The sequence below is a fragment of the Pocillopora verrucosa genome, chromosome 7 (assembly GCF_036669915.1).
Source record: "Pocillopora verrucosa isolate sample1 chromosome 7, ASM3666991v2, whole genome shotgun sequence".
NCBI classification, from domain to species: domain Eukaryota; kingdom Metazoa; phylum Cnidaria; class Anthozoa; order Scleractinia; family Pocilloporidae; genus Pocillopora; species Pocillopora verrucosa.
In genome coordinates, this window is record NC_089318.1 from 12,214,527 (window position 1) to 12,235,789 (window position 21,263).

General features: G+C 37.3%; 2 protein-coding genes across 6 annotated transcripts; one reads left to right on the forward strand and one right to left on the reverse strand.

Annotated features, from left to right (window-relative positions):
* Nucleotides 1-9,605, reverse strand: LOC131775769 (uncharacterized). 5 transcript variants are annotated; one of them, XM_066170079.1, is made up of 8 exons: nt 9,422-9,605; nt 2,652-4,812; nt 2,089-2,161; nt 1,817-2,002; nt 1,552-1,670; nt 1,221-1,328; nt 913-1,022; nt 1-796 (listed from the first exon to the last, which is right to left on the reverse strand). In XM_066170079.1, the coding sequence occupies exons 4-7, from the start codon at nt 1,889-1,891 to the stop codon at nt 959-961; spliced, it is 366 nt and encodes a 121-aa protein (XP_066026176.1). In that variant the 5' UTR covers nt 1,892-2,002; nt 2,089-2,161; nt 2,652-4,812; nt 9,422-9,605; the 3' UTR covers nt 1-796; nt 913-958. The 5 variants fall into 5 exon arrangements, 4 of the variants coding, with proteins under 4 accessions (XP_066026176.1, XP_066026173.1, XP_066026174.1 ...); XM_066170076.1 differs by having other exon boundaries at nt 2,089-2,314; XM_066170077.1 differs by having other exon boundaries at nt 2,089-2,351.
* Nucleotides 9,606-10,832: 1,227 nt separating this feature from the next.
* LOC131775771 (lysophosphatidylserine lipase ABHD12) lies at nt 10,833-21,010 on the forward strand. Its single transcript, XM_059091892.2, has 15 exons — nt 10,833-11,010; nt 11,156-11,200; nt 12,512-12,621; nt 13,407-13,509; nt 14,190-14,303; nt 14,911-14,941; nt 15,168-15,213; nt 15,770-15,805; nt 16,089-16,182; nt 16,595-16,632; nt 17,127-17,206; nt 18,082-18,155; nt 18,650-18,728; nt 19,573-19,694; nt 20,716-21,010. The coding sequence occupies exons 1-15, from the start codon at nt 10,910-10,912 to the stop codon at nt 20,735-20,737; spliced, it is 1,095 nt and encodes a 364-aa protein (XP_058947875.1). The 5' UTR covers nt 10,833-10,909; the 3' UTR covers nt 20,738-21,010.
* The last annotated feature ends 253 nt before the right edge of the window (nt 21,011-21,263 follow it).

Sequence of the window (21,263 nt, forward strand, 5' to 3'; positions counted from 1 at the left end):
TAATGCTTGAAGTGCAGTGGTTTTTTTTCATTTTTTCTTACCAGTACAAGGATATGAAATATTTAGAACTCGACCTTTACAGGCTAATGCTTCGGCCATTTGTCTTGTAAATGGTTGGTAAATGGTTTATCAATCAGATTGGAATGTACAGTGTAAAAAAGGGCATTTTATCACCTGCTTCTTGTTTTGTCTTTTGCTTGTTTGTGTCCCTTTTGGTTCTCTCTTGCTTTCTTTACGATTACAGTTTCTGAAATTGTTGGTTCCACGGTTCTTGTCCAAAAAGATGTTTAATGAACATGACCTATCTATTTCATGAGTTTCTCAGCAAATGAGTGCCTAAATCAAGGAACATTTGCTGTGACTGTAACAAAGAAGTACTACTGGTCACATTCAGTCGGTCAAATTTTGACTGACTTAAATGATTTGTCTGTTAACAGTACACCTCTTAGGCCCTTTTACCACATATTCTTTGGAAAAATATGCTTTAAATTATATAGCTTATTTTAGAAAATACACTTTCTAACAATTTTTTTTTCCTCGAATGTAAATTTGAACAAGCTGAGCCACAACTCCATCACATACTTTAAAAAATGAAAAGAAGACTCCTAAATATGTTGCTATTTGTGTGTTTTTAAGTGTGTGATCATGGACAATTAAAAAAAAAGGATCTTGCAATGCCGTGACAAAGTTCACTCCCACACAACTAGCATGGAAAAACTGTCCACATCTTTTGCAGCCAAGCCAGTCTTCATTGTCATCCATCTGACACACCTTGCAAACAAGAACATCCCTTCCACTGCCAAAAAGTGAAGTAAAAGTGCGAAATAATTGCTTAATTCTCAATTTGTTATTTGGGATTAAACACAATACACAGTGGTGATTCTTATAATAAGAAAGGCATAATTATTGTACCTCAAAATGTCATCATAACAGCTCCCCAACAGGTTGGATAGAAACTTCATTCTCTCAATAGAAACATTGACCTTTGTGATCGGCCTGTTATCACACAAGTTCCTGGCAAACTAAAGATAGATCTTGCAGTGATATTATATATGATGTAAGATTGGTTGATGTAAAAATGTAAATATTCTGATTATGTTTCTTTAAAAACTGCTATGGAATGACATCATTTTATTTTAACTGTTTAATTTTAAAGATGTTGATGGTATTGGTACTGATGAGCTCACTTATCTAATGCTTTTTAGTACTCTAGAGGTTACCTCACAAAAACGTACTCCACAGTTGAATCCATTAGTTTGCTGAAAATGGGGTGGCTCAAGGCATGTCCACTCTTTACTTTCCAGCCTATTTTGATGTCAGCAGCTTCACTACAAAAAGATTGCAACCATTTTCATCAGTGCTACTGGCTATAGCTACAAAAATGAGTTATGAACATTATCTTACTACGAATTCCTGGCGATTGATTGAATCAATTAAGTTGGGTTCAATTAAGTTTATGTTATATGAAGTCACAAAATCACTCATATATAAAGCTGAAAAATCATAAAAAACAATGAAACACAGGGTCGTGCTGGGAATACAGAAACTCACCCTATGTTATTTATAAGTCTGTACAGGCTGGGATTGGAAGCTGCTGTTATTTCATGTGGATGTTTGTTTCCATGAATAGGATCAATATAGACACAGGTAGATTCCTTGTTATCTAAAATCTTTGAACACATTTATTTTATGTCGTCAAAACGAAGTCCTGAGGCATGTGTACAATATTCAATTCATCTAAAGAATATAATACAAATTTTAGAGATGACCATTTTATTAAAAAAAATGTACAGTATGAATAGTATCTTCGACTTACCAGCAATGTCCACTGACGTCCAGTGATATTCATTGGATTAAGAATTTTTTCAATTCCATGGAACTTCTCGCCCATCCACAATCTACGTGTACTTGCCCCATGATTCACCACCTGACAAAGGCTACTGTCAGAAGCAAAGATTTTTTGGTGTAGTTTTGTTAGTTTCCACAGTGTAGCATCAACGATCTACAAAGAGAAACACAACGAATATAACAATTGAAGATACACAAAATTAATATTTCAAATAGTTACTGGAAAACAGTGCTGCTTACCGTATCAGTTAACCACCATCCACAAAACTAGGGATCTCCTTTAATTTTCTGTGTTCCTTTTGCAAACAAAGTGCTAGGAGGAAGAGTGGCTAGCAAGTCAGAAACGGTTACTTTGAATGGCCCTACTTTCAGTACTGAATTGCGTATACCAGTGTTGACTTGCAAGGTCTTAACTCTCGTCACTGCGTCACACAACTGTATTTCTGACTCTCCTAGCTGATAAGGCCTGTTTATACACCACAACAGTAGATCAAAAGAATAGTCTGAAAGGTTGATTAATCGTTCTTACTCAAGTGATAAAATATTCGAAAAGTTATGATCACTGTTCTGTATTACTAAATTCGATAGAATTATACCTTGGTGAGATACGAGCAGAACTCTCGTGAATTGTGCCAAGTAGCTCATCATTATCCGTGTCGTTATCCGCATCATTACACAGTTCCAGTTCATTATCGTCATTAAGAGACATATCACATATTGAGTCAACTTGCAAGATAAACATTTTACACGTTAACATAAACAGTTCTTTTAATCTTTTTGAGGAAACAACGAATTATACCTACCTCTTCTAATTCCACAGCACTGTCTTTGGAATTGCCGTCATCCTTTGTCAAGTCTACAACCACACCCTGTCCTTCCTTCTCTTGCCGTGTCGTGTTGGGAAGTGTCTCATGTTTCACCTTGTGGTAGTCTACCTCTGTAACTTTGAGCTTCTTTTTTGCAGGACTATGTCTAAGAGGAAGGCCATTTTCAATAGAGGAACCTCTACAAAGATCCTTTGGCAGAGATTCCACAGTCGGGATAGTATTCTCAAGGATAGCTAAATCATCGACCACGAATGTTGCTGATCTCAATTCATCGATTTTTTTTTTCCTGAAGGCGCTTTCTGAGCTTTTGAGTTATTAAAGGTTGCTCGTTGTCGTCGATTTTTGGCCAGGAAGAAGTGCCACTGGATTAAGCAGGTGCATCATCTTCATTGGAAGATAATGCGGGAACTGTTGTTTCTGCACCGCATACTTGACCGTAATCGTCATTTCCCTCGTCCGTTGAACTCGGCTCCAAGGTTGGTTCTTCGTCTGGATCGGCTTGATCAAAATGCCCGGTGTCCAGAGTTATGAAGACGCTATTTTTGTAGGAATTTGGTAAGTTGTTAAAACTCCACTTGTCAAAGAAGCTGAAAACAGCTAAAATGTGCTTACAAGGGAAATGCGTTTTACGCCAGCTTTCACATTTGCAGCTTGGCTACGACAGCTTGACAGCAAACAGCTTCGTACTTTTCGAACTGCTTTTGACGAGAAATTCACCCTTTTCTAAATTGACACGTTTCACGTCATGTTTAGGTAATGTTGGTAGGAATCAGGGATAAACGACTCCACAATCATCACCACTATTCCAAAAACTGATTTGTCGAGTGATCCAGGCAAATAGCTGTATTTGAACAATTTATCCCGCGCTTCAATTCCATTGTTGATATTCACGATGTTGACGGCCTGTTGAACACGAAATGCATGAGCCCAACGATTGGAACAGTCCAACCACACCTCGCAGTATTCTTGTACTTGGGATTTCCCATGTACAACTTTCTTTGGCTTTCCACGGCCTTCTTGTAGAACGTCTTCGAACGAGCACGAGCAATTGCTTGCATCAGTTCTAGAAACATCTTTTGTTCCCCTCGGTCGGTACATTACTGCCAGCTTTGACCCATCTCTGCTACGCCTCCCCGCGGTGAAAGTCGCTTATGTATACCTCAACATCTGGGAATTCGCTTTTTATAGCATTTATTTCCGCCATCGAATAATCTACCATGAAATACTTTGGTTTTCACGTAGGATTCCAGCTCTTGATGATATTAAGTTCTTCCGCGATGCATTCATTGTCCTCGTTCTGGTAGTGAAATTTGGCTACAATCTCATAACCCACATTTGTGTGGACACACACGAAAAACAAAGGGATCGCATACTTAGTCGTGGCATCCATTAGTACAAAGTTACTGCCATACCTGAGGAGAAGCCTCTGCTGCCATTCTTCTTAGTGTGCGAAGAGAAACTTTGTCTCGTCGCCATCCTTGACCTCGTCCCTTGTCCTGAAGTAGAACTTGGATGATGGTGAGTCACACCTCCATTGCTCAGTCTTGCGCTTTAGTGACTCTTGGTCATCACCGCAGTATTTGCTGGCGCTGATTGCTCGTGCGACATGACTTCGCAAATCTTGGCGAACGGGAAAATATCTTCAGTTCGACTTTCGGGGTTTCTGATGACCTTCATGACTTCCAAACATTTCTTTGTCGGTCTTCTGCTCCAAGCATTTCCGTACCACATCTGGACTAGTTATATTTCCACTAACTGGCTCGCGGATCTTGCTTTCGATTTTCAGATGGATGAAGTGACCTACTGTGGCGACCTGACCGACAGGATGTACTTTGTGTGCTGTACTAAGGGGAAGCCTGAAATAGAATCTTGTTGTCGTTCTTAAGCGCTTTCCCGTCTGCATGTCATCTTTTAATTACCTAAGAATCCCGGCTTTTGCCTTCCGTACAACTTTCTTTGACGAGCACTCTTCAGATTCTAAAGTATAATCAGTGTACAGCCGTATAGCTCGCACTTGCAAACTTGCTGGGCAGTCGAGTTTTCTTGTTCCTTGAACTTTAATGTAACCTCCGGAGCTGGCTGAGTAATCGTGTCCTCAGGTATTTTGAGGATTCTGTTTCTTTCCACCTCGAGAATCCTATATTTTCGTAAAGAAACAAAAAATAGTGATAAAGTTCTGAGCACTCTATGCCACGTTTTTGAAAATGTCATAGCAACCGTGTCAATCGTATCCTTACAGCCTTTGGTCCATGCAGGAAAAGTCTTGTTTCCCCGCTTACCACTGAGAATGGGTGGGCCAGACAGACAATAGGAAGGTTGCCAGAATTTTGCCCAAACATGGGTTGTACTGCAAAAGACGGAACTACTGACATCATAAAGAGCGATTTTACAAAGCTCTAACAGAGCGCGATCATTGAAATACTCGTCTTTTCTTCCAAACCCGTGTAAACTGTTAAAAACCTTTCGGGCCGAGGTTAAAGAAAAATGGAATCATTTTGAGACTAGGAAAAAGCTTTATTAAATAGTCGCTAAATCTTGACAACCGTGAATGATTGTTGACTTTTATGACGATGATTTCGCATTCCTTCGTACTCATTTTCTCACCAGTGGAAGTTGTGCAATAATCTGTTAACGCACGTGTGGAACGGATGCAGTAGATAGTTGCTTTAGGATAATTACCGAAATTAAAATCCTGGCTACTTGGTTGCTAAATTTTATTGAATTGCTGCGACATAATATCTCGGTTTCAATTCTATATGAAAATATGGACGTGGCCTCTGGGCTCCATAAATGACTAGGAAATTCCCGTCTTTGACAAAAAAAAAAAAAGGCAGCAAAAGGTCAAGTTGTTTTGTAATATAAACATGAAAACCCTGGCATGGCCTGCCTTGATTCGTCCCCTGTTTTGCGCAGTCGTTTTCGTTTTCCCAAAAATTGCAAACACGAAATGCAAAAAAGAAAAAGTAAAGAAGATTGAAAATACCGTTTTCGGATGATTTTCTGCGACCTTTCCTTGACGTGTGTTGTTGAGCGCACAAGACATTTAGAATTCAATGTTGTAAATTGCTCAATGAAATCTTCCTTCCGTTCCTCCGTCCCATCCAAAAACCCGTAGCCATAGGCACTTTCAACGCATGCCTCGCAGAGGTTAGCATGAAGACTCTATTACCTTTTTAACTAGCGTAGATTGTTTGCCAGAACTACTTGGATTACAGCTAGGGCTTGTAGCCCAACTTGCAAAACATTCGGATGACATCTCGTTAGCAAGGCAAGGTCAATGAGCCCTGATAGGGACGTGACTATAAGTAAAGCGCGGGATTCTTACCGCTGGTTATAATTAACAGCTGATTCAACCCTAGTCCCCAAGTTGAGCTCCCCTTAGTTAGTTATTAGGGACTTTAAGCAACGAGAAACGGGGACGGCGACGGGGACCGCAGGCTCTCAGAAATTCAAATAATCATCTGCGCATGACTGGCGGTAAAAAGTTTGACGTTCTGCGTTCGGCCACGACGTGAAACGAGTCATTCTGACGTTGGCTGAAAAGGTGAGTATTCTTTTTTCGCCTTCTCTGCGATCTAAACGTTAAATATTCCAGGAGACAATGATAGAATAATTTCATCGCTTTTCTTTCATAAAGCGAGATTTCTTCTTTATGTTTGATGGTTTGTTTTTAAACGTCGAAACGCTGATCGAGAACGGACCACCAATTGACGAACATGTGAGTAAGAAATGTAATGTTAATAAGCTTGGCTCACACCTGATACCGAATCGAAAATTCGCCGCTGAGAATCACTCAAAAGTCCAACAGTTTGACAAAGGAAGATATGTACCAGATTTTAAAAGGGAAGAAAGCACTACAACTTATGTAAAAGACAGCCATATTGCGTTTTTTCTCCCTTTCAGCACCATTTAAGAGCAATTTTGTCGCGCCAGTTGACAAAACAGCTCCCGAAATATTTTCTTTCAATTTACTTCGCAAGGATGCTATTCATGCCACTGTGCAAGAACTTCTGTAACTGTGTGCCGGGTAGATGTAGTCGATCATGTAGTTTTTGTTTATCTATGCAGAACACTGGACCAGGCTCCCTAAAGCGAGTTCATGTGAATATCGACAAGGATAGCTTTGCCTCTTTAGAAAAATGCACAAGAGCTTCCAATCCGCTACAGAGACTGTCTTTGATAACAATTACACTAACGCAGGGATCCCCATTACTTCAGCCAGAACTGGTAGGCGGTCTGTAGAAGCGAAATAATGAAAAGGCTATCGTCGTTTTCCAAATCATCGAAGTCAAAACCCAGATTCAATTGTACAGAAGAATCACATTAGCGGGACCTGTTTAACATCGTACAGGAGTAGAAGTTCCTCAATTGTTTCTCACACCATCATTGTGGCGACCAAAAGGTGATGCGAGTCTTTCAAAGACATCATGAGCGGCGTTTTGTAATCGCTGCTTAACTGTTTAGAAACTTCCCGCCACAACGGCCTTCTCTCCCCGCATTATAGGCGGTGTTGTGGAGTTCCCCGTCGCCGTTGCCGTGCCGTCCCCATTCTCGTTGCTTAAATTCCCTATTACTAAAGTGGGACTACCGCTGACACGATAAAATCATACTGCGGAAGGGGTCACAGAGTCTACTTGGGAATTTGCGACCCCCCCCCTTCTTTTCCATGTGCAAAGACGAAACGTCGCGCAAGGGACTCTGGGTCTGGTAGAAATCGATCGATTTCTAATCAGTAGGAAGTTCAACGAAAATGTAGTGAGAAGTTATGGAATTCTGTAAACAAGTTGTGTGTGCGATTGTTAAGTCGTATATTGGGAAACAAGTTTTATTAACTGCTCCAAGGCAAAGACATACATTACCGGGTAAACAATGAAAATGCACATTGGATAGAAGTCGTATGAACGTAACAAGAAGTGATGTGTTTGCCAAACAAATTAAATATATTTTGATGCAAGTTCAGCGAATGAAGAGCGAAGTCCTAGACGCGACAAAAAAGTTGGAAGTGGGAAAAGAAGTTGTATTTAAAAAGCACAAGTCGTATATAAATTCACACGAGTATTTTTGTCTGCAATGGCGCGTCATACAGAACGAACAAACGAAAAAACTAAAGTCACATGATTGCAAACGCCAAGTTTCAAGTGACTCGATATTACGCTGTAACGCTATATAAGTCCATAACAAGAAGGCTAAAAAAGCCACAATATTTTCAGGGTATACAAAGTCCTATTTGCCGTAAATGTGGAAGGATATCTTTGAACTTAAAAAAAATTTGATTGGGATGGATCAATACTAGGAGAGGATTTCGGCTGAGTTAAGATGTGGAAAGTGTCGATTCCAAAACCGATTGATCTTTCTTCTTGCTTTCCATAATCGCCTTCTTGGCCTTCACATGCTTCAAGGAACTCATTTGCTTTTTGACAGTGCTTTTATTCTTGTGTATAGTTTCTTTACAAGCATTATGTAGCAGTTTTCCATCCATTGCAGTTGAGTACTCATTTTTAACTCGTGAATTGCGCGCATGCGCAAGAGCGAGTTGTAGATACAATGTAGGGAATGGCACTCGCTCGCTCGCCCGCTCGATTGGTCGATTCCTGTAAACTTTTTTTCGATTTTAGGCTTCTGAGTGCATTTGATAGTTTTTGGCGAGCAATGAACAAACGAAATGGCGACCTTTGTTGTTAAGAATAGTGGTGGGGTGACAAAGAAGCCAATGACAATCTTAAGAGTTTTTTTTTTCGTTTTAGTTTCAACAAGCGGCGCCAGCGACTGGCAGGCATGCAAGGATTCACACTGAAATAACAGAACAACCTTCGTTTTTCATAAAATTGTAATTTACAATCCTTGAACTTGAAAACAATCCGAAGATTCATTGAAAATATCACTTACTGCGAAGCGCTCGGAGTTTACAGATGTTCAAAAGCTTTTTCTGTTATGGCGTGAGATTGACGACAAAATCGATCATTACGTTTCGTATCGTGTGTTTTTCCTATGTGAAGCAACAGAAGATGCCGGCGACTAACGAAATTACAAGTTAACACGAAAATCAAATAACACCTAAACTAACAATTTTAGCTACCGATTTTCAGTGAATTTTTAAAGAACAATTTTCTTTTAAGTTTCAAGACAATTTGAAGATTCAAAATACATATTACGTACTAAAATGCGAAAGTTATACACCACAAAATTAATAAATAGGCCTGAAATGAAATTCTATCTTGTTATTGATTATACGTTGCCTCGCACGTGACTAAAATCTACCCAGGCGGAGATCCAAAATGACGGTGGCAGTCTTAGCTTAGTTATATCACTCAAAACTCGTTCCCGTTTGTCTCATTTGATAAAGAGGGAATCGTTAATGTTTTCATTAAGACAGTATTGCCTTGATTTTCTAATATTTACAATGATAGACAGTAAATTTCACTTTTCACCCTCATTTACTTCCAACCTTTTCTTTTGAACCAGAAACAGAAATGATATACGTTTAAAACACATGACATCATCCACCCTTGTCAAATACAATAGCATGATCATTTCAATCATAATGCCTTCTTATCCCTGCGTTACTTTGTTTCTCTGCTACATTAGCAAACACTGAACTACTGCTCGTACTCTAGATGTGACAATCAACCACAAAATTCCCTAAATCTGATAACATTAAACATAATCCAAAAAAATCATGTGTCAATTCACAAGTTGGCTCACAGAGCACTTTGATTACGTTCTTGAACTCATTGCTACGAACTTACCTTTGGGTAATTTTGCCCACGCGTAGAGCGCTTTTTACCGGCCGGATCTGTATTTTTCTTTTTCTGGCTATTTCAGCTTTACTGGGGTAGCAAGATTTACCCCCAGTCTTTTAGCTTTCGCACTTGGATTGCATAGGCCTTCATCTGCAGATTTGGGATTTGAATCACTGACGTCCGCCATCTTAAAAACCTGCCACGTAATACCGCTGACCTCGTAGAGAGGCATTCTAGAGGGAAAAAAATTACTCCTGGGTTCCCCACGCAGCATAAACTAGCTGAGTTATAGGTGACCTTTCTTTCGAAACCTAATAAATGTGGCAAAAAAAGTTTAAAATAATGTTTAAATAGTAGAAAAATAAAAAGTTTGCAAAGACTTAATTCAAGCGCTATGTCAGCTAAAAGACCAATTTGGAAAGAAAGTGAAGTTTGCACGTCTTAATTTGAAAGATTAGACTCGGAATCTACCAACTTTTTGCACTACTTTATTCTAACCAAATATCGTAAATAACAATTGTGGTAGTCAACTGTCAAAAAAGGAATCGGAAAAATTATATAATCACCAACATTAAAAATGAAACCTTAAGACATTTGGGTCTTTAAAAAAAAAGAGAGAGATATTTACAGTTCAGTAAGGCGCTATTCCCAAGATTTTCCGCCCTTGTATTTTAGTAAAGAAAAATTTCCTGACAATAAACAACGGCAGCTGAGGAAGAGTGTTTTTCCTTCTTCTCGTGCCCAACTATCTCGGCGCCTGCTTGCTATGATAGCTATGAACAAAGGGAGACGAGGATTCCCGCGCTAATTCGAGTTAACTTCGTATCAGAGGAGTACAGAACAAAGTGAAGCAACTCAAATTAGTAAAGCACCTCAAGTAAAACACCTTACCTGAGAGAAAAAGCTCAAGTAAGTGAAACACCTCTAGTAAGAGAAGCACCTCAAGTAAGTGAAGCACCCCATTGAAGTAAAGCAACTCAAGTAAAGCAGCTCAATAAAGGAAAGCACCTCAAGTTAGTAGAGCATCTCAAGCAAGCAAAGCACCTCAAGTAAAGAAACCAACTTTAATAAGAAAAGTGCCTCAAGTCAGTAAAGCGTCTACAGTAAGGAAAGTGCTTAAGTAAGTGAAGTTCTTCAAGTAACTGAAGTACCTCAAGTTAGTTAAGCACCACAAGTTAGTAAAACACCTCAAGTAAGTAGAGCTTCTCAAATAAGGAAAGGGCGAATAGTAACCCAAACCTAAGTTGTCTATATTGTCAGATATCATTCGGCCATTTCGTCGTCCATATGGCATTCAGCCATGAACTATATACAAGCTGAGCTCCTGTGGGCTTTCAGTCGGGGATGTTTCAGTATCGCTTACACGACATGCTAATAATTTTCATTAAAACACTCGTTTCCAGTTTCCTCACAAGTGTTAACGAAACACGAACTTTCGTGGAGCTGGTGAAGTAATCAACATCTTTAAGAGTTCGCTTCGTAAGGACAGAAAATATGTCTGAAAGAGTAAGACAGAGAGCAACGAATTCACCAGCTAGTCAGCAAATTACGGAAAATAAACCGAAGGAAAACTTGGAGAAAAACAAACATGAGAGGTACGTTTTACCCGATGCACGTCGAGTGCATCGATCTCAACACGTTTCCTTTAGATACTGAAACTTACATTGAGCCTCGGGCGAAGGAAACAAACCATTTCCCTCCTAATTATTCTTGGCATGAAATGTTTCTTTGAACCCACAGAGGTCTGGTGTCTTCGCTGCTTTGTGGAATCGTAACGTTAGTTTGGTAGGTTCAAGAGTTTTGCGTGTTAGTATATTTTAGCTATTAAACAGTATTGTTTCGGCCAATCAGAAGGCGATAGGTAGAGAAAGGGGTGTCTATTAGAGTGATTCGAAAGCCGTGAAAAGTAATATTCTAGTGGTGTCAGCTCAAAGTGAAGCTTATCAAGTTCAAAATTCACTTATTCTACACTTATTAGAGGGTGGCAATGGTTTAAACGTGACACGTGATTAAGCTCAAAATTAAGACGTGAAGAGTGAATCTTACAGGAAGGCAAGGTAAGGTGAGATTCGGAGTGTTCTCTTTTAAATTTGTGACGCTTGAAATACTGTTTTACGTGCACGTAACGCATGGTTAAATTCGTGCGTGAAACGAGATCAAGATCCTTCTTTTACTGCCCTTGTACCTGGGACCATTATCACTTATTATTGCATCTATGGGGGGGGGGGGGGGGGAGAAGGGTCAGTGGTTAATTTTAGTAGTGTGAGAGGTGAAGGGCATTGCTATTTACTTTGATGTGTCATGTTATAACTTTCAAGACTGTCATTGTCAATGTCTGATAGACAATCAAGGCCTAAAACAATAATTATCTAAAGAGGGTGTTTGTGTGATACAAGCACTTTGAATATTGGAGATGGTACTGCAGGGCGGGTTGCTCAAAGGGTGATTTAACTGTAATGAGAATCTAGGAATAAAAATTAAACTTTGCTTTGATTTCTTGTTACTCTTTTGTTCTTGTGATCTAAATTTTAATTCTCTCCTCTGTCTGTTTAACTTAGAAATTAGTGTTTAATCAGACAGTATCTGCTAATTGATAGGTTTCTGTCATCTCAACACTCTTCTGCTTTAAACTGTATTTGAATTGTAAGGAGAAATTCCATTTTTGTCACTCCAGGGAGTAAAAGGATTAATGGAAAAGCATGTACTGTATAAGGATAAGCGTGGAGTTGGCTAATATTGTTTAGGAATCAAAATATGTGTATTAAAAAATTGACACATCCTATGGTTTACTTTTTAACTCCTAAAAGTAATTAACTTGTAACTTCTCCTTAAGATACCCATACAATATCAAGCAAAATTGAGATGAGATTTCTCAAACTTATCACTGGTACATTTTTTTTCAGCATTCTTGTAACTTATTTGCAAGGAAATGTGTAGCGACATGTAAAGGGGGGGGAATTAACAAGTAAAATATTTGGAATTTAAGGGTTAAAAAAATCTCAGTCAAAACAATTCAACCTTTAGAAGACAAGTCTTGCATTGTGATTACACTCGTTAAAGACAAAGCAAGTTAATGTTCATCATTTCATTTCTTAGGGTTTTGTTCAAGACAACAGTGGGTGTGATTTTGCTCTTTTATATCACATGTGTGATAATAATGTATTCCTCACCAGAAGCAAGGGAGCTCATGATTTATTTACATCCATGTTAGTACACTGTAACTATTATGAATGTGTTATGTAGGTATATATCATTATAATAGTTAATTAGTCTTGCCTCTTGATCTCTTCTCTCTAGTGAATAATTATATGTAGAAAGTAGATGAAGAATTGTTTTGGTGATGTGTTGCATTTACATGATAAAGATGTTGCTCTTTCATGATTTTTTGGTAACCGGACATTTTGCACAAAAGACTTTTAGCACAAGTTTTGGACTGTTCACACAATTCTTAGTGGTCATTTTGCACAATAATTATAAGTAAGAAACACCAATATAAAAGGTATACTGATTGATACTGATAAGACATTTCACCTTCACATGTCACTTTCAATAAGATCCAACGGCAAGTCTTTTGCGCGAAATGTCTTGTATTCGATTTGTCCAGTGCTATTAACTTTTTTTATATCTGATGAATCTGATAAACTTAATTCACTTTAACCTTTAACTCCCAATTCTTCCCTCAGGCTGCTATAGTGATGTTGAGTATTCTTGTTACCTGTTTGCTAGATACTGTATGGGTATTAAAGGGAGTTTAAGGGTTATTAGAGACTGAGGTAGTTTCAAGTGTTAAGATTTGCACCAGAACTGCTTTTCTAAAGATTAGTGGTTGGTGTATTTGTTCTTGTTCAGTGTTCTAATACAGTGGGATTACATATAATGAACTAACATGTATTATTTAAGTAAAGTTAGAGATCTTTTGATTCAAATAATTGTAAGTGATAATTTTTTTCTGTATTACTAGTAACCTTCATTTTCCTCTTTTGTCACCCAGTGAAGAATCCATTTGAAAATTTGTCTGATCCTAGTTCATTTGGTTTACCTGATAGTACTGTACATTTTTACATATCTGGTCCTGCTGGTAAATTAGGAGCATGGTTAGTTTTTTGTTTTTGTTTATGTTTTGTATTTTGTTTTATTTGTTATTATTTTACTTTGTTGCAAGTGTCAGTTATGCAGTCAATAGATATTTATAGTTTGAAAATAAAGCTACTTTTCTTATTCAACATAGCTGTATTTGTAGTCACATTGACAATTGTTAAGCCTGTGTTATCTGCTAAACTCAATGTATAGCACATGGTATGGGTGTTGGGATGAAATTAGGTGTTGAAGTATAAGCCAGGTTGGGACACTTGCTACAAGTTCATTAGATTTGGCTGCAATCATGGACAAAGTACATGGCTTCAAACTAGTTGAAGTCAGAGCAGTCCATTTCAAATTGAGGGAAAATTCTTTTACTGAAAGAAAGACATGTTTTCTCAAAACATCTTGTGGCGGGAAGTGAATAATCATTGTTACCTTACCTGTAGAATGAGCATTTTCAGTCAGCAGAACTGCCAGCGAGTGTGCTGGCATTAATTTTATTCAGTGATGTAGCTTTGAGACAGTGTGAAACAGACTTTTGCTGAAATTAGCAATTGATGAAAATCTGAATAGACCTGTTACTATTTAATCAAAAGCAAGTTTGTTGATTAGGACATCTACCAAAGTCTATTTGAAGGAAGTGCCAAGTCTGTGATTGCCTTCATTTGTTTTCCTTGTTTGTTGTATATTTTAGGAATATTCCCAGTCAACATGCTGATAAGGCCCAAGATACCAAAACTGACAAGCATTCCCACCTTAGTGATGGAAATCCAGTATTTCTCTATTTTCATGGCAATGCTTACACAAGGTTATTACATTTTTAGTAAATTGAACTGACCAGTGAAAGAATGCAGTTATTGACCAGAAATTTCTTGCAGTAAATTTAAAATTAATCTTCAATGTTTGGACAGTCAGATACCAGTTTTTTGAGTGTGGGGGATTAGGGGAAAAAGACCTATTTTTTTTAACAGATTAATTTACTCGTCATGAAAGTAGATGAATTTCGCTGTACTGAACTACTGTATTTTAAGTGGCACTTTTGGTTACTCAGTTTCATAACTGAAAGTAGATGAATTTCGCAGTACTGAACTATGGTATTTTAAGTGGCACTTTTGGTTACTCAGTTTCATAACTGAAAGTAGATGAATTTTGCAGTACTGAACTACTGTATTTTAAGTGGCACTTTTGGTTACTCAGTTTCATAACTGAAAGTAGATGAATTTCACAGTACTGAACTACTGTATTTCAAATGGTACTTTTGGTTACTCGGTTTCATAACTGAGTAAAGGATCGTGGTACTTCTTATTTGATAACCATTAATCATTAAGGGTTTTTATTTTATTTATTATGTTTCTATTACTAGACACACATGTACCTGTGTTATTATCTTTATTTAATTTTTTGTTTCCTTTCAGAGGGACCGGCCACAGATTAGGAGTTTATAAGGTTGTTATGATTGAGGTCTTGCTGAAATCTCAAAATAAATGACTGTTTTAAAGTAGTTATCACACTTTTAAAACCTTGAAAATACCAGGTTTAATACTAACAGTACTTTTAATTTCGTTCATAGAGTTATAATAATGTTGTACATTAATTTTGTAGAGTTTTTGTAATGTTATTTCAAAATGATATAACTTCAAGTTTTTTTGTTTGATTGTTTATATCCCTGCAGCTTTTGACTTCCATTGGTTATCATGTAGTAACAATTGACTATAGAGGTACAGTTTTGTTTTGGTATTTTACATTATGGTTTGACAAATTAAGTGTCACAATCCAATATAAATGCAGATTTACATGTATATGAATGTGTGAGAATTTTAAACCACTTGATTGAAGGATTTTTAAAGAAGTTATTTCATTAAATAGTTGATTATTTTCATGAGAGGGAACTTTGGAAACACATTTGTTGGAAAAGCAGCCTTTAATGGAATATTTTTTCCTGAATAACTTATGGAAAATACTTAGAATGTCAACTTTTCAAATTAATTTTTATGCTTATTTATCTGTACCAAATTCTCTCCATGTATCAGCTGAGTATTTTTCCTCCCAATCTGATGCTGCACTATAGTTTTGTAGATGCATCTTTCCTCTGTGGTTTGTACATTTAACATTAACAGTTTATATCAAATTACTGAAACAGCTCTTCAATACAAAGAAATGACAGTGGTTCTTAGTTTCATTGCCATCTCAATTTTGTCACTTTTAATCTCCATGAATAGTTATATTTTCCTATTTACTGATGGTGGAAACCTTTCCTTTGGTTATTGTTCATAGGTTTTGGTGACTCTGAAGGAAAGCCATCTGAAAATGGTATTGTTTAAAATTCAGATATGAAATTGCAGTACTGCTTTAAGAGTAAATTGGTTGTTAATGCAGTAAATCATTTCTACTTTATACTCTTGGTTTTCATCAGGATACCATTGTTATCAAAGAACTTAGTCATTTTTCAAGATCACTTTTCATCATTCATCAACAAGCACTATGTCAGTAAACAGAAAGGTCCTCCTAGATGGCATCATCAACAGCCACTGAAGTTGAATAAGACAGCATAACTGTGTCCTCACAACTCTAAATTGAAATTTTTTACTGTTAGGACTCATTGAGGATGGTCTTGCTGCTTGGAAGTGGATAAGATCACAAAGTCCTGAGGCACCTTTGTACATCTGGGGTCACTCCTTAGGTTCAGGGTAAGAGGACCAAGTGATACTCTTGTGGAGTAAAAAGTAACAGTTGTGTACTTGGTTTAAATAGCTTTAAGTTCAGAGGCATTCTGGATAGTTTTGGAGGAATTACAGTGTAAGTGCTCTTAGATTTACAAGTTTTTCCAGTGAGGGAAATCTGTTAGCAACCATCAGGTGAGGACAAAAGTGCTATTTGATTCCCAGGGCTGGTGAATATTCCTATTGGGCCGCCAAATTTTTCAGGGAGTTTCTTTTGGCAAACTGGCAACCAGGATTTGCCTAGATGAAATAGCTGTAAGAATGTTTCTTGTAAGGCACTGTCACTTATTGGTTCCATGGGGGAGTACTTACATGTATATTGTACCACATCACATTCATTTATGTTGTTTCATCTTGTTGTGTGTTTTTTTTATTCTAGAGTAGCTGGTGGAGTTGCAAAAGCTCTATGTGAAGAAGGTTTGTGCTAGATAAACACTGTAACTGGAGGAAAAGCATAAAGGTTATGCCATGTTGATACCTTATGTAGATGGGAATCTGGTTTTGAAATACAAAGCAGCCTTCATTCTTTCCTTGTATAATTTCTACTCCTATGCAATCACAAAAATCTATAAATCTTGATTTCCTGGAAAGAAGGACAACTTTCCTGCTACTTCTAAGATTTTATTAAAGTATTTTAGACTTAAAGTTTTGTAGTGAATTTTCCATGCTCATGCTAGTTACTCAGAAAACTCCATGAATTGCTTATCAGAAATTTCAAGAAAAAGATATTGAAGAGTTGCACTGCTCCATATTTTGGTGCTTGTACATGTACATGATTTTGGACACATGTACATGAAATTTGCTGATGCAAGAAGTTTTTGCAGTGATAGAGTTTCACTGACATGGGCAAGGCAATGATCAAACCGTAGGTTAAATAACAATGCTTCAAATATAAAGTCATGTTTTTACAGGTTCTCCACCATTAGGAGTCATTCTTGAAGCACCTTTTAACAATATTTGGGATGGTGCAGTCCATCATCCAATAACTATAGTAAGTCTTTAAACTTCAGGCAAGAGTTAAAACTTGTGCTTAAAGTTTTCCTGGCCATTTGTGCCATACAAGGGATGAGGGTTTTTCTTGAATGCAGTGCTATGTTTAACCCTTTCTCTCCCTAGAAAGACCAAAAATAAATTTCCTCTTGGATTATAAGATACATTTGAACAGAAAGGTGATGAGAAGAAAAAGAAATGTCAACGATAAAAGTTTTGACACCAAATTCTGAGAGCTGGAATCATCTTATACAGTGAGATCTTGGGTGGGTAGAGAGGAGTGCATGGGTTATTTGTGCGTTGCAATGTTGCATTTTGCTCATCACTATTTAGAAACACGAATGAAAATTTTAGTCTTTGTTTTATTTTCCTCCATCATAGCATTCGCTCTGACCGAGGTCTAACACACGAAACGAGTTTAGGAACTTTTTCGGTGGCCAATTTACATTATCAATTCAGTTGATAAAACCGAATTATATTGTCATACCAACAACTAATGCAGCACCAACGTTTCTTTAGAAAACTGCCCCCTTTATAATTATCTAAATGATCTCTGTAAAAGGATCTGTGGAAATGCACAGCTGTTTGTGTTTTGTGAAAAGCAGATATTCTTAAGGTAGAGTATCTGTCATCATCTTTTTTCTAAATGGAGTTTGATTACGATGCGTTGTTTATGTTGCCTTTGCTTGCAGCGGCGTAAGGAATTGAAGTGTGTAAGGTATTAATCAATGAAGCATTAGATTCAGGGGAAATTTTCGTAGATTTTTCTCTAGTGTCCCAAAAGTCTCTTTGGATAGAGGAGAAAATCAAGATGGATGATACTTTTGCCAATTTTTTTATTGAGTGCTGGTTAGTAAAACTTTATTTTTATTAAAGCCTTTTAGATTCCTGCCATATTTTAATGAGACTGTGCTAGAAGAAGTCAAAGAAGCATTTCGAACTGATAAGAGGTGGGCAAGTTTTCATGTACTTTGTTCAGATCGGTGACAACCACACTGCCATTTCCTTAGAGGTACTTTGTCAACCAGTCATTACAAATTCAAATAATGTATCCTGATTGACCAACACGCAGTGCCACTTGCATGTACTACAGCACCCCACGCGCCTCATGTCATTTTATGCATTTCTGCGACCGAATTAATCCAAAGTTGATCATTGAAACAATATTCACGTCAACAATGCGCTCTCTACAATGTATGAGTTTAAACATGTCGTCAGCGAGTTGAGAAAATAAATTCTAGATCGAAACTATGAATCAAATAAATTTTGCTCTAAAACTAATTTAGAACACATTGAGTGGTAGAGTCATGTTAAATCGTAAGAGGATAATGGTCTCATATGAAACTCTGGGTCTTATCCAAAATAAATCATCTGCCAATAGAATTATTCTTCTTCTTTTCCGTACTGAAGATTCATTCTACCTTTTTTTTGTTTTGTCTTCTAGGTTAGCAGACGTGTATTGTCCGATACTAATCCTTCATGATCGAAGTGATGAGATCATATCGTTTGCTCTGGGGAAAAAGGTAGGTAATGGTGACAGGATTTACTAGAGTGAGAAATATGATTTACCAAGAAATGGGATAAATAAGAAGTTATGGCTCTGTGATTCAGAAGATAGAGGTGCCCAGATGGTTTCTTGGAGGCCTAGATTTGAAGCCTGCAGAAACCTGTAGAAGCCTGTAGAAGCCTGTAAAAGCCTGTAGAAGCCTGTAGAAGCCTGTAGAAGCCTGTAGAAGCCTGTAGAAGCCTGTAGAAGCCTGTAGAAGCCTGTAGAAGCCTGTAGAAGCCTGTAGAAGCCTGTAGAAGCCTGTAGAAGCCTGTAGAAGCCTGTAGAAGCCTGTAGAAGCCTGTAGAAGCCTGTAGAAGCCTGAAGTTCTTCAGGCTTCTTTACTTTCTCTTCAGTGAGTTCAAGGTCATCTGGGAGGATGCGTTCGTAATTGTTTTGTTCCTAGAATTCATTGAAAGTCAGCATTGAACAGAGCTAATATTGAAATTTTTACTTGGTGAAATGGGTTTTTGAGTGACAAAGGGTTTAGCAACCGCTCCAATATCTTTTTCATCAACTTACATACGAGGTTAAAAAGAGAATTGCTCATGTTTCTGGTTAAGTTACCTGTCCATCTTCCGGCCGTATGTTGAACTTATGTAACAGTTTTTCATTTTACTTTTTACCTATTCTCCTTCCACTCTTGGAGGTAGCCTCAAGGCAACACAGTAATCCGTGCTAATGTGTTAACACTTACAGCGCAATACGCCCACGACTTTCCATACCTGTAGGTCTAAGAAAACAAAACATTTCACAGAGTTGCCATTATTGCTTAGTAACATGTTTGAAAATTAATTTTTGTGTCTTGTTCTATACTCCAGTTGTATGAAAGTGCTAAGTTTTCGCGGCCAGCTGATGCAGGTCCTATCAAATTTATTGAATTAGATGGACAACACGGCCATAAGATGATTTACCAGTCACAAAAGCTCCCGGGGATCTTAAGGTAAATAGTGTAGATAATTTTTTTTAAGGGCATGATTCTGATATTCTGCACTCATGAAATCAGCAATTTTCATCTTAGGCCTTTCAAACTTCGGAGTTTGGTTGGCCTAACATATTAGGCGCTGTAGTTTCCTTAATGTTTATTTCTTGGAGTAAAAATAAATAGTAATTCGAAAGAAAATTGATTTTAATCTTTTTCTTGTCTTGCTGTTTTTGGAAAATGTTCTCCCAAACATGTAATACTGTTTACCTAAAACTCAATGTTACAATATTTGTAACTTGGATTCTGAATCTGGGTTCTTCATCTCACCTTATATTCCCCTGAAAATTAACGCCTATTGTGCAAACGTTTTCTCGGTGCTTAAGACCTAACAAGTCCCGACCTAATACAAAGTTCCACTCGTAGCTTAATTTTTTAAGATCTTAAAATATATCGGAGGTCTAACGACGCACTGAAATCTAGTAAATGTACGACTTGGAACTTGGGTTTCTACACCGTTAAAAAAATGAAAAAAAAAAAAAGAAAAGAATAATCAAGAAGGAAAGGAAAAAAGAAAGAGAACCGGTTTCTTAAAAATCTTTACTTTTGATGAATACTCAGTTTGTTGTAAAATAGATCATCTAGTGACCTGAATTATAATGTTTTCTTTCGTTTTGTTATTTTATTTTATTTTTTTTTTTGTTCTGTCCTTTAAACTTCTGCGTCTCTCTAATACCGCTGAAATATATGTTAACTGCGCAGACGCATTTCATACGTTCAGAATACTTGGGTTTCTACGCCGTTAAAAAAATGAAAAAAAAACAACAAGAAAAAAGTGATCAAGAAGGAAAGGAAAAAAGAAAGAGAACCGGTTTTTCAATACTTAGCCGGTTTCAGAATACTCAGACGGTTACTCAATATACTGATTACTCAACCGGTTTCAGAATACTCAGACGCGCATTTACGATTTTTATTCTTGGTGTTCATTTCTTTTTTATTTTCTTCATCATTTTAAAGCTTTTAATTCATTTCTCTTTTTTAGGGAATTTGTCAGGACCAATTGATGCACTAGCTCAGCTACAAGTCAGATGTTTTAAAACACGTGACGTAAGGAGCAAATGGCTTTTTAAAAATGGATGCGAGGGCCGAGCAGTGAGGGGAACAAGAAAATAAAATTGGAAACGGTTTTACAAGAAGATTACAAAATGGAAAATGGACAAGTTCATGTTAATTTTAGAATGCCACTGTAGGTAATTATTTAAAATGGATGTAAACATTTAATTCAAGATGTAATTGAGTGGTTAGAAACACTTTTAAAATAAACATGCTAATTCTCAGTGTTGCACAAAAATTTTTCTGAACTGTATGTTGTCTGCGTTGTGTAGAAAGGGGATGTAGCGAAAAGCGTAGTTAACGACCGCGAAGTTTTTGACGCACTCGAATTACTTTTTCAGTTCCACACCTGCATATCCACCGAATGCTTTAGCAGCAGCGGTACGGCAACTGGAAAGACAAATCTGACCAGATCTATTACTCTGTCAACTGAGTGATAAGCGTTGAGAAAAAAAAGAGATTTTGGAGAATGAAAAA

Coding starts and splice junctions, on each gene's coding strand:
- LOC131775769 (XM_066170079.1), bottom strand. CDS start 1,891: ATGGGCGAGAAGTTCCATGGAATTGAAAAAATTCTTAATCCAATGAAT. Junction 1,329..1,551: donor AGACTTATAAATAACATAGG/GTGAGTTTCTGT, acceptor ATCTTTTTGTAG/TGAAGCTGCTGACATCAAAA. Junction 1,023..1,220: donor GTGGAGTACGTTTTTGTGAG/GTAACCTCTAGA, acceptor ATCTATCTTTAG/TTTGCCAGGAACTTGTGTGA.
- LOC131775771 (XM_059091892.2), top strand. CDS start 10,910: ATGTCTGAAAGAGTAAGACAGAGAGCAACGAATTCACCAGCTAGTCAG. Junction 11,201..12,511: donor GGAATCGTAACGTTAGTTTG/GTAGGTTCAAGA, acceptor TTCATTTCTTAG/GGTTTTGTTCAAGACAACAG. Junction 15,806..16,088: donor AGGAAAGCCATCTGAAAATG/GTATTGTTTAAA, acceptor TTTTACTGTTAG/GACTCATTGAGGATGGTCTT.